Below are 16,461 nucleotides of genomic sequence, written 5' to 3' on the forward strand. Positions count from 1 at the left end.
AAGGTTCAATTGCTTCTTTTTTTTTGTCAATTTTTTTAACCATTTGACTTTAGTTTTTGGAGTCTCTGCAACTAATGATCACATTTATAATTATTTGTTCTGATGATTTTATTATCAAGTGTTTTTTTTATCCCAAAAAACCTAAAAAATAAAATAAAAAAACTAACTGCAACTTCTCAATGCCCATGTTGTTATATTTACATTTTTTGATTATAACTTCCTGGATGTGTTCTTATTAAATGACACAACTGATTAGAATTGTTTCAACTTCACATCTATAAATAAAATGAAAAAAAAACAACATTAAAATTACATTATGTTTGAGCTTAAGAAATCAAACTGTTGTCAAGGACTTGCAAGTACGCTTTAGTCGTCTTTAAAGGGGTCTCGAGCTAGAAGAGATCAGAAAACACTGTCCTACAGTAGTGTGCATAATAAATAGAGCAGCTGAATTTTTCTTTAAAGTGAGAAACTGGAGGTTGCAGCCGCTCTTAAGCTCAACTGTAAGCCTAAACCATTGGTGGCAATTTTATGTAGGAGGTAAAATTTACACAAAATGTCAGAAATATAACTGAAGGAAAAAAAAAAACTAGGCGCTTATTTCTATATTGATCTAAGGTGGTGGGCGATGGCAAGCCGGTACAGCTTTTCATCTCCGTTTAACACATCAACACATAAAATTGTTTTTAAAATAAACCTGGAAACATTGGATTTACTGAGTTATTATTGCAGATGAAAGTACATGCTGTGAAATAACCCCAAGTGTTACGTTTTAAACGTGGAGACGAACCGATTGTGCTCGTGTGATCGTATTAAAATGTACTCAATCTGATGCTGTTGTCTCTTTCACAGGAGGTTGTCCTCCAATGAACCCTCCAGAGGACAACAGCTCCTGTGACCCGCCCTGCCTCATGCCAAAGTCTTTCTGCAGCGAGGTGAGTGGATTTTGTCCTCATATCACAATAAACTCAAAAATAAAAGAGCAATTTTCCTAAACCCTAAAGCACAGCTTTCCTGGGTGAATGTCTGTGCAAACACTGACACACTGAATTGAATTTGAATGCAGCAGGGAATAAAATGATAGCAGCAGGAAGATGTAAAACCCATTGCTCCACAGTGTCATTCAACTGCACTTCATCAAAATCATGTAAATAAGTTTTTGTCTCACAGACACGGCAGCTGGCAAACCACAGAGTGATCTATTTTCCAGGCTTGAATAGCTTTTAGAAACAACTCTTGACCTAGCAATGAAGGCAGGTTACCAGCTGTAGTAGCTCGTACAGCCAGCCGCCTTACGTAACCGCTGAATAATCGGGTCAAAACGATCGGATGAGAAGCAGGGTCAGGACTTCTGAGGTCACCCATTCAATCCCCAGACGAGGATGAAAAAACTGCACTCACACAGTTTATTAGGTACACTCAGCTAAAACCTAATGCAGTGTAAGACAACAGTCGTACAGTAAATCCTCTCTTCATCGTGGTAGTAATGTTCAGTTTTGCAGACAGGTGTTTATGGTCACTCTGAAGGTTTGTTGTGCTGTGGGATTGGATTACATAACACTGATGGGTGTTTCATATATTTTTGTAACCCTGTTAATATGAGTGAGGGCATACTAAATACCAAAAACACCTCTGTGTGTGGAGAAGGCAGTTCAGTGGTGTCACAAACTGCAGCGTCCAAGACGACGATGAAATTACACCTCGACAAAATATCTGACTAGCCAAGTGAAAGACTGTGTTCACACTAGGCTTGGTTGCATTGCACCCCGTCCCCACTTTCCTGCTGGCCTGCGCTCACACTGCGCTTAATGATCCGAGTCCTGAGTACACTTCAGTCTGTCTAAGCATCTCAAACTTTGATTTTTATGTGGCCACACTGGAGCTGCTCTGGAATTGGTGAGAAACTGTCCTCTCACATACATTATTACTTAAGGCGAATTTCACAGAGCCAGCAGTTGTTGAGAAATCATCGGACTTCCACACTTGGCTGACCACACTAGGTGTGCAAGTGTCTGACCTCACTGTGACCTGGCCCACCTCTTCAAATCGGCTAGGCTAAAGTACCGTACGCACCAGTTACGGGGGCGACCGTGGTCCAGGGGGTTGAAGCTCGGTTACAGGTTGCCGGTTCGATCCCCAGCTCTCTCTGTCCTGGTCGTTGTGTCCTTGGGCAAGACACTTTACCCTACCGCCTGTTGGCCAGAGGGGCCGATGGCACGACATGGCAGCCTCGCTTCTGTCAGTCTGCACCAGGGCAGCTGTGGCTACAACTGTAGCTTCCCTCCACCAGTGTGTGAATGCGAGAGTGAATGAATAACGGAATTGTAAAGTGCTTTGGGTGCCTAGAAAAGCGCTATATAAATGCAATCCATTATTAGTTACACCAGTCAAATAAACTGGACTTTGAGGGTCAAACATAGTCAAGCGTTACCCAGTTTGGCACCATAAATATCAGAAAACAGTCCAGTTTAAGCAAAATCTAATGGCAGTTAAACTTTGTCTGTACACAAATCACATGTATATTTAAGAGGAATTAATCACAGCTTATTTCAAATGCCACTGTGCATAACACTGCACATGCATGACGTTAGCTACACCTGGCAACGTAACCTAACATTAGCAGTGACGACAGCAGCCTTCTTTCCTTCCGCACGTCTATGCACAATGCATCTATGCATTGCCAGTTTAGTCAGCACAGCTCATATACAAATGCTCATTTTTGACATTATAATACCATAGAGCTCTGCAGGTATTCTCTTTCTCTACTTTGTGTGCATTAATAAAAAACACGAATAATTACAGTAGATTAACAGAGTAGTATTTCTGTTGCTGACAAGTGAGGGCAGCAACATTTAATTGTCTAGTTGGCGAATCATCCACATCCACAGTACAAGTTTAAATCTTGTTAATAAGTTGGTGACAGCTGGAGAAATCAGTTAGGAGCCCTCGCTATTTACCACATTTAAAATACCTTTGAGCAAGGCATTAAAATAGGTTTTATTGAACCTTCTGACATTTTGAATTAAATATTAATTTGCATATGAGATTCTTAATTGTCATATTTGCTACATCTGGCTTTTTATAAATTATTGCTTAAAAATGAATTGTGCAATTTATTGAGGTTTTTCAGGGGAGGGGGATTAGCACTGATGATGTAGAAGTTCTCAAAAAGTAATGCATCAAATATGACACACTTTGATTTAAGGGGTTAATGCCCAACCTGGGGTCATACTTGTGACTGTAACTGTTTCGGTGAACATACAGCAGGTGACTCTGGGTGCAAAGCAATGCTTAAATGGCCCTCCATCTGCAGCACAGACTATTATTGTTCCTGCTGAACTGGAAACAGGCATTAGCAGAAAATACGGTATATGGGAATGAGGCTACAGCAGGTCACAAACAGCTCTGAAATGGTTCGATTTGTCTGGAAGCTTGTGCTTTTATCTTGATTGACTGTAAATGAATGAGAAATGTCAACACGTGGTGGCCTCAGTGCAGCAGTTAAACCTGTCTTCGAACAGTAACAGGTCGGCCATGCTGCCATACCAGCCAGGACTCTTCTGAACACTCCTTATGAATTAATTCACTTTGAGATTAGCTTGTTTAACATCCCTCCAAGCACTGTACTGTCGCTCCAGCTTAAATCATATATGAATCTGCGCTGCCCCCTGCAGGCTGGTATTTGCATGTGCGAGGAAGGCTTCACAGAAGTGCTGTCATCCACTGGGCAGCTGGACCAGTGTGCCCCCATCCCCATCCTGGAGATCCCCACAGCAGGGGACAAGAAAGGGGATGTGAAGACCAGTCGTGCCATTAACCCCACACTGCCCACCACCATCCAGCCCGGACGCAACGGGCGAACTTGGTACCTGCAGCCCTATGGACCAGGTCAGACCATCACACACTCATCACACCTTATGCAGATTCATAGCACTGTTTACCAAACTACAGGTTATCGTCAGTGTTAACAAACATCACAAATGCAAGGAGAATACAATTGTTTTGCTGCTGTCAAGTGAAAACCTTTAAAAGACCTCTCCAATGCTCATTTGCACCTCTATACTGTATTTCTTGGACTCTACTAGAGTAATTTTGTATGTTTCACAGGTCAAAATGATCCGTATTTATCTTATACATGGCCTCTGTCTAGCCCCTCAGTTCATCCGCCATCTTAAAACAACCTTTTTGGTTCCTGTTTTTAGGCCACCTGCACTTTCAGCCAGTTTTCCTCTGATTGACGGCTTCTCACAAACAGCAGATGTATGAGGCTGCTGTGCTAACAGCCAGAGCTGGTTTTAAAAATAAAAACTCCCCCCATCTTTGACATGCAGTGATATGACAGAAAATAAGAAAAACCATAACAGCACCCCCATTTAATCTTTAAAATGCCATGTGTTGGGGAACTACTTAAAGTGCTGCTTTACAAGCTTTTCTTTCTATAGAAAAATGAATGTAGGCACAACTATTGCATCCTTTCCAAAGCAAGCCTTTGCTTACAGTGATGGTAAACATGTATCTGTAAAGTAAAGAATGTGCAGAGAATAATAAAAACTCCTCCATTTCAAGTTTCTGTTAGTGTGGCTGAAGGGAAAAGATTTCCGAGTCCAGCGTCTGACTTTTTCCAACCTACAGAGCTCCACATAATCCTTGAAGTGAAGTTAAGACATAAAGCTGAGAGGTTTTCACATGACAACAGCAGGACGTGCTTTACTTTCAGTGTGTTTGGGCGGATTTAGTGTTGACAGTGCTGAATTAATGTTAGCTTGTACTTGCAGCTCTGTATGAAATAAAACCAACATGTAATATCACACGAGTCCTTTTGGATGCACTGATGAAGCTTTCCTACCTGCTCTTGACTTCCGCTACATTAACGTTTGAGAGCGGCGTCTGCACGGAGTGTTGTGACTGATGATGCATGCGAGAACCATTTAGGATGCGAGAGCACAGAACAGATTGAGTTAAAGTGTCTCAGGAGCAAACACTTCCACATCCACAAACCATCACTTACAGTAACCTTTGCATTGTTTATCTTCCATATGCTTGCTTGTTTTGCAATACAATGCTTGCTGTTATACTTCACTACAGTAAGATATAAATAAAGATGCAACTAGATTATATAGCTTGTGATTTGCACTGTGATCAGGTCAACTTTGGGAACAAGAGAAAAGCAATTGGGCATGTTTAAGAAATCGACACTTCAATATTTTTTGCAAGTGCCGCATACTTACTGAGTACACACAGAGTACTTACAGGGTACTAATTGCATAAACATTGCATAAACACGACTGTAAGCTGGAAAAAGAAAAAAAGATGATGGGTGCGTGTTTGACAGTTATAATGCCCCACTGCGTCACTGATTTGTCCTGTATGTGCCAGCTTCGGTTTTCTGGTCTGACGTCAGAGTTGTGCTCGTCTAAGGAGCTTGGAAAGAAAACGACTGGGGTTCTTTAAGTTTTAACAAAACGTAATCTGACAAAATATCTATTATTCTAAATTAAATGACTAAATTGGCTAAAAATATTTTCTTACAGTGCCGAGATTTATTTTGGCTCCAGCTCTGTTTGAGACATGGTCTCTATAAAGGAAAAATTCAGATTTCATTTAATATTTCAGTCTATTTGAGTCTATTTCTACCCCCTGCAGAGTTAATAAATTATCACTCCATTATTTCTGACACATTCTACTAATTATAAAAAAAATAAGAGACAACATGTTTACATGACTGCGAGTGACAGTAGTTTGGGAAATGGACACTAGTACACTTTGCAGTCTGTAAGCAATGATCACAGATCACTTGTGTGAAGTCAGCCCCTGGCCCATTTAACCGTCAGGCTCTGGCTCCTCGCTGCCCATCTGACAAAAGCTGCTGCACCCTGAGAAAATACACAGAGCACCATTTATGGATAACAACATGCTCCGCTGGTTTCTCATTCCCGGTATTTTTTGCCTTGTTTTCTTCCACTATGCCCCCAGATAAGTACCTGACTCTCAGGATATTACACTGTAAACCACAAGCTATGTGATTTATTTATTTATTGATATTAGAGGGATGCACTGATCCAATACTTGAATCGGATGTTATATCAGTCCAATCCTAATTCACAAAGCAGGATCAGGTATTGTTGACAGTGGGTCAGTCTGTTCAATAATTCTATGTTTGTCTGCGATTACTACACCACACATCAGCAGCTGTTAACAGGAGAGCTACAACAGTAACAGCAAAGCATCACCAGTTTAGACATATTTCACCTCAAACTGTGGTTGAGTGATTTGACACGACTGAAAAGCTCCAACATCGACAGTGCTTTCTGTATTACCTTCTCATTGGCAGCCTTTTATTATTAATAAAATAATCTAACACAGTGTGGTAAAGCAGATTATTATTATTTCACTTGTTAAGGAGGAAAGGCTGAGAAGGTTTGGACATGTGCAGAGGAGGGATAGTTGATATACTGGACAAAAGATTTTGAAGATAGAGCTGCCAGGCAGGAGGAGAAAAGGAAGAACATAGAGAAGATTCATGGATGTAGTGTGAGAGGAGACGCAGGGCTGCTGTGACAGAAAAGGATGCGAAGGAGAGGGTGCGATGGAGACAGATGATCCGCTGTGGAGACCTCTAAAGGAAACAGCAAAAAGAAGTAGTAGTTGTCAGCTTTACTCCACTCAGGATGCTCATGTTTGTATGAGAGGTGATGCACTCACATCAGAGCTGGAAAGCAGAAGCTGGTGCAGCTGTAAATCACAGCAATATACAGTAATGACTCTCACAGTGAGCTGAAGGGAGACTAGTGCATGATGAATAAAAATATATTATTATTTTATTTAGGCTATTAAATTTAATTAAATTTCCTTACGCATAAAAGAATGAGTCCAAGTCTCTTCCTCAGAGTGAGGAATATAGCTTATTAATTTGTCACAGGATCAATACAGTTTTGGCAGATACTCTGAGCCAGTGTCTCTCTATCATATTGGAACTGGAAAAAGTTGGATCAGTGTGTCCCTAACTGTTATAAAGTACTGCAGAAATCTTCACAGAGTCCTTTTAATGGCTTCTGGTTCCATGTCAAAGTGTAAACAGACAAACTGACGAGCTTCCTCCTCCACAGATGGGAAGCTGAAGATGTGGGTGTATGGTGTAGCAGCTGGAGCCTTTGTGCTCCTCATATTCATAGTGTCTATGATATACCTAGCTTGGTGAGTTGATGAGTTTAATCTCCCCTATAATCATCCTCCTCATCCTCATTCATGAAACTATTAACATTTTTTACCCCCCACCCACTCTGAGTTCAAGCGTCCCCTCCCTCACATCATTCCTGTTTTTGGTTTTGGATTTTTTTTGTCTTTACTTATTTTGCTTGCTTCATGCCCTTCCCATGTGAGAGCAGCAGCTACTGTGCTAAGGTGCATCGCACACTTAAGGCCCAAGAGTCTGATGCCAATGGGACGGCAGTGTGGATGGGCCAAAATGCACACGAGATGACTTACACCTGCCCTGATTGCCAAGACCTAGCTCAAAGCAGCAGCAGCTAAAGAGGATGTGGAGGGTTCACCCCCACCCCGACACACCCTTCAGTATAAGTACCTGCAAGTCCCTGAGCTTTCCCTGTGACCTTTGTCAAGTTGTCACATGTCCTGCCTGACTGGCTCAGTGAAGGTGCTGGTCCAGGTGAGGGCAAACCACCCAGAATATGTTTCTCTCAGTTCTCGTAGAGATCTTTTAGCGCTCTTAGACACACTGATGTTAAGTCACCCTGACCTTTTCTCTACCCACTGCCTTATTTTAATTATAATCACGCACTCCAAGTAAATCTACACACATCACAAAGCCAATTTATAATTACAGCTGATTGCAAACCATAGTGTTTCTCTAAAAGATATATGACAGAGCCCCCGTGATGTCAACCATTTGTTTAGGACAAGAAAGAGTCCACGAAACATTGGTGTTTAAAGACAGGTTACCCTGTTGTATGCTGTAAAGTAAGCTTACTATCGCTATATGACATCACTTTTTTAGTAACAGAGAATGTAACATCTGTAACAACATGATGACTTCCTGTTAAATGATGACGTTTATACTTATCAGGTCCAGCTAATCACAAATAGCGAGGAGATATTAAACATGAATCCCAGAAGACAGCTCGAGAGTAAAGAGGTTGAATAAGAACTTGAAACCACTTCTGTGTCTGTACACTCAACAAAAAGTAAGAGCCAGGAGGCGGTCAGCTTACACTGAAAAACTGCAGAGAAAAGGTCAGCTCTGACCAAAGTTCAAAAGTACAGCTACCACCCACAGACTTGGTGTAGACGGACGTAGCTTGTAGGTCAAAAGAGTGAAGTGATGGTGTAAGTGCCTTAAGCCTGCGTTCTTTTTTAACAGCTAGCAGGAGGCGACTCCTCTGATTGTACAAAGAGACAAACTGAAACTTTCTGGGAGAAAAACCTTTCGCTCTGTTCTTATATGACCTTGGAAAACACTCGTTTTTTGTTCTAAGGCTCCAGATTCAAGTCTTAGTGAATACAATACGATGCTTATTTTGGAAAGTCAAAAATAAAGTTTTAAAACACCAAGATGGCAACATTAAAAACACTCAGCTCAACTGTTCCCATCAGGATTTCAATAAAGAAGAAAGGTACAGCGGCTACATTCACGCAACGTAAGCCACGATTGTTACAATCACCATTGTTACAAAACTAAACTGAAAGTAGTCATGAAAAACATTTTACTCAGCTTAAATAAATAATAACATCTGCATTAATGCTATTTTTATGAGACTGGGATGTCCATATGGCTGTATTGTGCTTTTCTGAACTCCTTTTAAATCTGACCCAGACAATAAAGTTACATTATATACCCATGCATTATAGCTCATATTTTAAAAAACCAAAATAAGGGCTCAAAAAGTAAAAACAAAACAAAACCCAACTTCAAATAAAGACATGGACAAAAATAATGATAATTTTCTTAATACACAGTTAGGTTTAAATCAATAACTGTTTCATAAGCTTGTTACATGTTTGTATGAAAAACTGAACAGTTCAACTAGTAAAAATATTTGATTCCTCACAGAAATACAGGAAATTAGAAATGCTAGAGTCTCTGCACTGCTGAATAAATGCAGTTATTTTACAGCTTATTTGTTTTAGGTTATCAAACAAAGTTATCCATGAATATCATAAACTCAACTTAGAGAGATTGTGTTAATCACAAAACTGTGATGTATTAAAAAAAAAAAAAAAAAACCTTTTTATGTGTGAATACTTGTTAGCAGAGCGGAAAAAAGGTAAAAAGAAAAAAGTTACACTTCAAATGTTTAAAAAATGACATTAAAAATAACATTGCTACAGTGGACATGTTCTTCACCATCATATACTTTCATCATACTTCTCAGAGCTCGTGTAAAATTATTTTTCTCTCATTTAATTTTTTTTAAACGAGGGTTAATACTAATGTGTGGGAATAATCGTCTTGTTTAAACTCCAAGCAGAATATGAGCAGACTGAGATGACATTAAAGAGACATTTAAGTATTAACTCCAGGCAAGGTTTAAATCAGGTTTAGATCTCCACGAGGCTGAAGTGCTTTAATAAAACGATGTCACGCTGCCCTCTTGTGGACAAAGATGGAACCATAGCAACACATGCCCTTTATTTCCTTCCCAATCAATATTGTTACAAGATAAACACTCTTTGTTCCTCTGTGTTCCTTTACTTTAAAAGACCATAATCTATAAAGTAGGATAAGAAGATAAGAAGTTCAAATAGCAATCAGTATTTTGTTAAATAAATTTAATATCAACCTTTGGTGCTTTTCTTTGGCTTATATACTCTGCTTCGATTTGGCCTAAAACACGCTCTGTGTCACTTTTAACATCAGGAAATTTTAATGACCATTTTTTTAACCTTATTTAATTTCTTCTTTTATTTTAAATAATCATTTAACTGAAAAAGATTCTTTGTTATTAAGAACAAACACAGCTACAGCTGTAGTGTGATCACGCATCACTACAGATGAGGTGTTTAATGAACACGTTTTTGCTGCTTGCTTGAACGTTTGCTGTCGTTTACTCTGCAGCGATTTTATCAGCTCTTCATCAGAAAAACTATTCACAGGAAATTCCCTAGAGTGTTCCTCTGATTGTGCTCACCAAATCCAGTGCTTCAAAAAGCATTTCGGTACATTTCTCGTACTCTGGCTGTGGGAGGAAATATTAATTAGACTTTTTTTTTCTAGTTAAAACTAGATAAAAAAAATTCTTAACAATAGAAGTTAAATGATAGAATACACAGCAGAACTAAATATTGGCTTTAATGATTTCAAAAGCCGTTCTCTATGGGATATCAGATGCTTCTGAAAATGTCTAATATTACACACCTCATTACTTTGACACACCCTGATGTTTAAGCAGCACTGAGAGCTCAGAGAAAAGCTTTGTGTCTTTGCTTCATCTAGAAGATTTTTTCCTCTCTGGTAGAAGAGGTCGGGCATGTGATCGTCTCTCTGCATATTAACTCACTAATAGCTCTTCATCCTTTTAAACTGAGATGTATGAGTCTCATTTCTCACAAAAACAAACAAAAAAAAAAAACTGTTTGTTTAAAACCTGTTAACCAGTACAGTGACTGTAGTCTGGGCTCTACAGCTTTTTAGTTTTTAAGGTAACCTGATTTGTAGTTTTTTTATTTTGTTAGGAGGTTTTTTGTAGCTGTCAGATTTTGAATCCCATGAAATTTCAGAACCAATGATGACATGGTTGAAATACAGAAGCCTAAAATAAGGTGCAATCAAATACTGAGTGAGTAGAACCATATTATATAAATAAAACCATACCTGATTTAAACTCTGGACCATTTTTAAATCATCATCGGCCAGTCCTGTTTTGACAACTTAAATTGCTCTTCTGCGATTTTTCACTAGCTTTTTTCAAACTGACCTAAATTTCATTTCAAGGATCATCAGTAGTAATCTGATCCTGGTATCCAGACATGACCCAGAGTGTCACATTATTACCCCCCCCCCCCAAAAAAAAAAGCATGAAAGCATTCAAGCAAACCACCTGAGCCGTGATACATGCTATCCTGGGCCAGCATACTGAGTATTTTAGCCACAAACATTCACCAACTGCTTTAATCTTATGATTTGGCTCCCGGCCACTCAGTGCTCTTTCTCCAAAAATTAAGGAAATCACAACACTAGCAGAGGTAGCTCAGCAGGTTGAACGGCTCATCTGCCAGATGAGCTGTTCTACCAAAAAGATCAGGCTACTCCATTGGGTGAATGAGGCTTGTAGTAAAATGTGATTTGAGTGCCCAGTTTAATGGTCAGAGTGGGACATCCAGGGAGTCATCAAAACAAGGCATGGCCGTTCCCAAGGAAATTGTCTATATGGGTAAATTAGCCACATTTAATCAGGTATGGGTCTTTTTTTCTTTATTGATTGTGTTGCAGAACTTTTGTCATTACTTATGCCAGATGTCACCATGATTGTCTAAAAAAAAAAAAAAAAAAAAGCACACACACAGTTTATGATGTGATGTAATATCTGCATCCTTTTTTAAGGTCAAAAACAGAAGTGAAGAACTACTTTTGAACAATTGCTAATGTTTTTATTAAGACTTAAATAATAATTTAATGGTTTTTAGGAAGTCTCGTTGGTTTTGTCATTTTCATGGGATTCAGAACAAAAGAGATCAAGGCTATCGTTACATTAAGTATTGATAATTTATTTGTGGACTAGAGATACTTGAGAAGGTTCACTATCAGCTTAAAACTGGGAACAGGTATTTTTTAGATTATCAAAAAAACCCTGAAACTACAAATCAAAATTAGGAAGCAAAACACAATTCATATGGACATCTTTTGCATTTTTCAAAACACTTTCCCTCCCCTGTTTGTGACATCGCCTCACCTGCATTGTGTGTCTCATAACTGCCATCGCATTTACCCAAACACTTCATGATTAGAGTGAAAGCAGAGTTGTGTTCGGAGAATCTTTCAAGTGCCACTCTGACCCCGTTTTCATCTTTCCATACAGCAAAAAGCCAAAGAGACCTCAGAGACAGAGACAGCAGAATAACCGACTAAAACCTCTGACTCTCGCCTACGACGGGGACACGGACATGTAGTCCTCCACGAGCTGCTTCACCCAGCACTTCACCTGTCACAGAGACCCACTTCATCACGCCATTACAGTGAGCGACATGGATGTTTGCAGCGTGAATGGACACGTCACGGAGCGCAGAAATGACGGGAAATCCTCTTAGCAGAGACACTGGTGGGGTTTAACCATTTCAAGTAGAGCTTCATTCACTCCTCTTTTGTTTTCTCGACTATTTTCTTTTTGCAGAGCTTTTATGACCTCCAGCGTGTTCAAGGAAATGCCTTTTTTTTTTGCCCCCTACACACCAGTATTTCTATATTGAAAGACTTGTTTGAGACACTGGAAATGCTGGGCGCAGAAGACAGAACCAGCCCTCCTGCTGTCTTTGAACATGGTAGCGCAGGCTCCAGCTCTTCCCCCGCGCTTTTTCTGCTTGTCCCTAAAAATGCTGAGTAGCTGGGGGCTTAGGATGCTCTGACGCTTCGCACGTTGCCAAAAGTCACCGCAGGGAAGAGGAGGAGGGAGAGGAAAATCTCCATAAAAAGGTTTGGATTCCTTTTTCTCAATCCTCAACTGGGTTTTGACTCAAATCTCTTTTACGGTCTTGAACAAAAGGGAGGCATTACTTCTCCCTCTCTTTTTTTTTCGGCTTGATTCAGAGGCACACAGGCCTGTGTTTGTGGGATAAACCGATCTGTATGATGCTGATGGAGGAGTAGCCTGCAATCAGTTGTTCATGGAAACTACTGCCTGCCTGCCTGCTTGCCTCCACCCTTGCTTTGTTTCAGGCACTACATTGCACTATATTAGTGCAGCATGATATGCACATGTGACTTCTACTTTCTATTGCCATAAAACACTGCCTCTTCCACAGACAAAAAAACAAAAACATAAAGCAGAGGAACAGCTTCAGTCAACACGAGAACATTACAAGGGAAGCAACAGCGACAGGAAGGGACGTTTAGACGTGTCACGTTCGATAAAACAGGTGTGAATCTCAAGTAAATATATGTATAGATTTTATTTCTCACAAACATCGGACTTTTTGGTTGTAGTAAAGTCGCTTTTGTGGTTTGTAGATTTCGTCTGGTGTCATCACTTTATTTCTGCCCAGATGCAACTACGATATCAGCAGGTATTAACTGATCGCCTGCTTTACAAGTTCTTTTTTAAATACTTTTTTTTAACTCTTTACATACAACAGATCATGTGCAAACACTCAAATTTTGCAGTAAGTAATAAAAAAAATGGACACTGCAAAATTTTAATCATTCATGTCATGCAAATGTCGTTTCTGCCTTACTGACGATAACTGAATACTAACAGTCCTCTAATACAGTTTAATACTTGAATGGGGCAAACGTCGACACTACAGTATGTTTAGACAAAAAAAAAAAAAAGGTAGATGGATCGAACCAGTTTTTAAACTTTTTCATGTAGTAAGTATTTTAGGTGCTCTATTGTTTTCAGTCACACGAAACGAAGATGAAATATTAAAAAGAAAACAATCTGTACAAACAAGTATACAATATGTTAATAATAAGAGAACACGCTTCTGAGTTCAACGTAAAAGCAAAACTGGTGTGGAGAATGTTTACTTCTTTTTGTTGGATTTGTAAATAACAGCAATTTTTTTATTTTTTGGAGAAAAAAACATCAAAGTATGTGTACATTTATTTTGTATTGCACAGAAAACGTTTAGTTTGAATATTACAAAGTGGGTGTATGATATTGCTGATTGTTGTTACCATGATGCAAGTTGTATGTTGTGACAAACAAAAAAGGAAAGCAAAAAGAAGCGGAAAAAGATGAAGAGTCGGCCATTTTGTACAGGTTGTTTATATGTATGGGAAGAAATACTAAAAATAAATGCGGACACGGTTGTAAACACACAAAGAGAAAAGTTATGGAGTCTTTTTTTTTATTACTTTCTTTATATGTTCATTAAGGAAGAAAACCTTCAAATAAAAATACTTAAAACTGGCGTTAAAGGAGTTGGAGGCTGGATTTTGTATTAGAGAGCCATCATCATAGCCATCCCCTGTTTGCTAGCACTCTAATGGCAATAACACACTTCAGTGCATAAACTGTACAAAAGAGATGGATGTAGCCACCTTAAACTTACTCACTGGTTTCAACAGCTGTTATAGACTCTAGTTTCAGTCGGGCATAGCTTCTAGATCTGAAAACTCCACAAGTACCTCAAACCAGCATTCTTTTTAATGGCCACTGGGGGGCGATACCTGTTTTGCAAAATGCCTTCAGGTCCAATAGAAATCTATAGGAAAACACTCAGATTTGATCTCTGTCGCTGTGTTAGGGCTCACCACAGTGGGTCATCTCACCCTATCCCCTTTCCTCTGCTCCTCTTTGTGTGCGTAAAAGATGAATGTATGTTTATGTTTATACTTATTTAAGAGGGATAATGCATATTAATTAACAAAACTTCTTAAATTCATGTGTCAGATTTAGCCATACAGACTAATTTCCCTACAGTCCCTGGATGTTTCAGAGTCTGGAAGGTGAAGCCTAGGCATTAGGGCCTTAAACACAGATATCTGTAGTCATACTGACCAAAACATGACGCCCGTATAAATCTTATCCAGGGACTTCACAAACCTTCATGGCAGAGACTTCATGGCAACTACATTGACCTTTTAGATTACCTGTGGTTTTATTGAACATGACCTCAAATGAGTGACTGAGACAATAAACCCATCAGGGAATTGTTAACTGGGGTCTGAGCCATTTTCCTATAGGACCAATGTCTTTATTCCGCCCCCTGGTGGCTAGAATGTAGGTTGCAGGAACATAAATGTAACAAAACAGAGAACAGAGGAGAGCAGAGAGACCACAACAGACCTTTACACTGAGCTGAAAGGAAACGGGGGCACATAAAGTAGGTAAATATTTTACCCTCTCAAGACATTAAAACACTCAGTAATCTGTTTTTGACAGTCGGATTACAATACACTTAGAGGAGGTATGACTCTCTGTACTCCATCAGATCTTATATAACAAATAGTTGTGTATATGCAGAGCGGCCGAACTACACATAACTAGCTCACTGGGATTGTGTCCATTAAAAGCAATAAGTATTTTGTATTATTTGACAAATAGCTACATTTTACTGTTTTTCTTGACAATTTCATGATCAAAAGTGATGCTTGAGTAAACCAAGATAATAGATAGATAATAACAATGGTATATAGTGCATTGTGTTCAGACTGTAAAAACTGTAGAAAAAAAGGATGAAACTGAGGCTTGAACAAGAAACAAAATATGTTTGTGCGTTTTAGTTAAATTCTTAGCAGTCAGTCTAATTAGTTTGTAATTTTTGGATTCTGACAAGATTAATATTAAACTGAGCATTTTTTTGATAGAAGTGCACACTTTCTAAATTACAGTGTTTTTCTGCAGCATGAACACTTACAGAAATTTCTCAAACACAAGCTTAGGTCTGTCAGAACCCAGAAATAAAAAAAGTAAATAAAGAGTTTTACAATTTCAAATCTATTACTTTGTTCCTAAGACTTTTATTTAAATTAAAATGTGCATTCAGTGTGTTATGTTTTCATGGAGATAAGTAATTATGGAAATTACGCTTGTAAATTTAATAGCCGTCCTCTTTCATTTCCCATGGTTCTCTGAGAAACTACATTATATTAGTTACGAAGCATTAAATGGAGAAAATGTGCAATCAGGCAGAAAACTGGTCCAAATCAACAACTGCAGAGACGGGTTAAATCAAGTTTCCTGTTTCTCCGCTGCAGTCAGATGAGACTGAGCCCTGTTCATACTCAGTGACGACATAAATCTGAAATAACAGGTGACACATAAATGATTTGTTAGTGTAAAACTCTCAGTAACTCTCTTTAACAGCTGGATGTTAAGCTAATTGCAAACATTAATCAAGTGGGAGTAAATTGGGCTTTTCTTTGCGTATTAATACATTTTTGGTGCAATACAGAGTGTCCTGCATTTGCTCAAAATATTAAAGGAAAACGTTACCCATCATTTTAACAGTTTTGAATAACAACAGTGCTGTATTTGCTGTTTTCTTTACACGTATTAATTCCAACAAATGACACCATCACAAGGGCAGGGATAGCTCAGTAGGTAGAGTGGTGGCCCCATGATCGGAAGGTCGGGGGTTCGATTCCCCTGAACAACTACCCTGAGGTACCCCTGAGCAAGGTACCGTCCCTACACACTGCTCCCCGGGCGCCCAGTGGCTGCCCACTGCTTCACTGAGTGAATGGGTTAAATGCAGAGAGGGATTTTCCCCACGGGGACCAATAAAAAAAAGTACACAAGCCACAAGTGCAGTCTTTATAAAAGTAGCTTAAATTATTGAAACAGC

General features: G+C 39.1%; 1 protein-coding gene across 1 annotated transcript in view; it reads left to right on the plus strand.

Moving 5' to 3' along the window:
- Positions 1–14,463, plus strand: part of thsd7ab (thrombospondin, type I, domain containing 7Ab) — a 204,973-nt gene extending 190,510 nt beyond the window's left edge. The window contains exons 27-30 of the mRNA XM_086312316.1: positions 853–935; positions 3,675–3,888; positions 7,107–7,194; positions 12,033–14,463. Of these exons, the coding sequence (XP_086168442.1) occupies positions 853–935; positions 3,675–3,888; positions 7,107–7,194; positions 12,033–12,123 (476 nt within the window). The 3' untranslated portion in view covers positions 12,124–14,463. The remainder of the gene's footprint in view (positions 1–852; positions 936–3,674; positions 3,889–7,106; positions 7,195–12,032) is intronic.
- Positions 14,464–16,461: the final 1,998 nt, after the last annotated feature.

The sequence above is a fragment of the Aulonocara sp. 'chitande type north' Nkhata Bay genome, linkage group LG11 (assembly GCF_057382095.1).
Source record: "Aulonocara sp. 'chitande type north' Nkhata Bay isolate Kocher_YH1m ecotype deep benthic linkage group LG11, A_spYH_male_GT1.1, whole genome shotgun sequence".
NCBI lineage: Eukaryota > Metazoa > Chordata > Actinopteri > Cichliformes > Cichlidae > Aulonocara > Aulonocara sp. 'chitande type north' Nkhata Bay.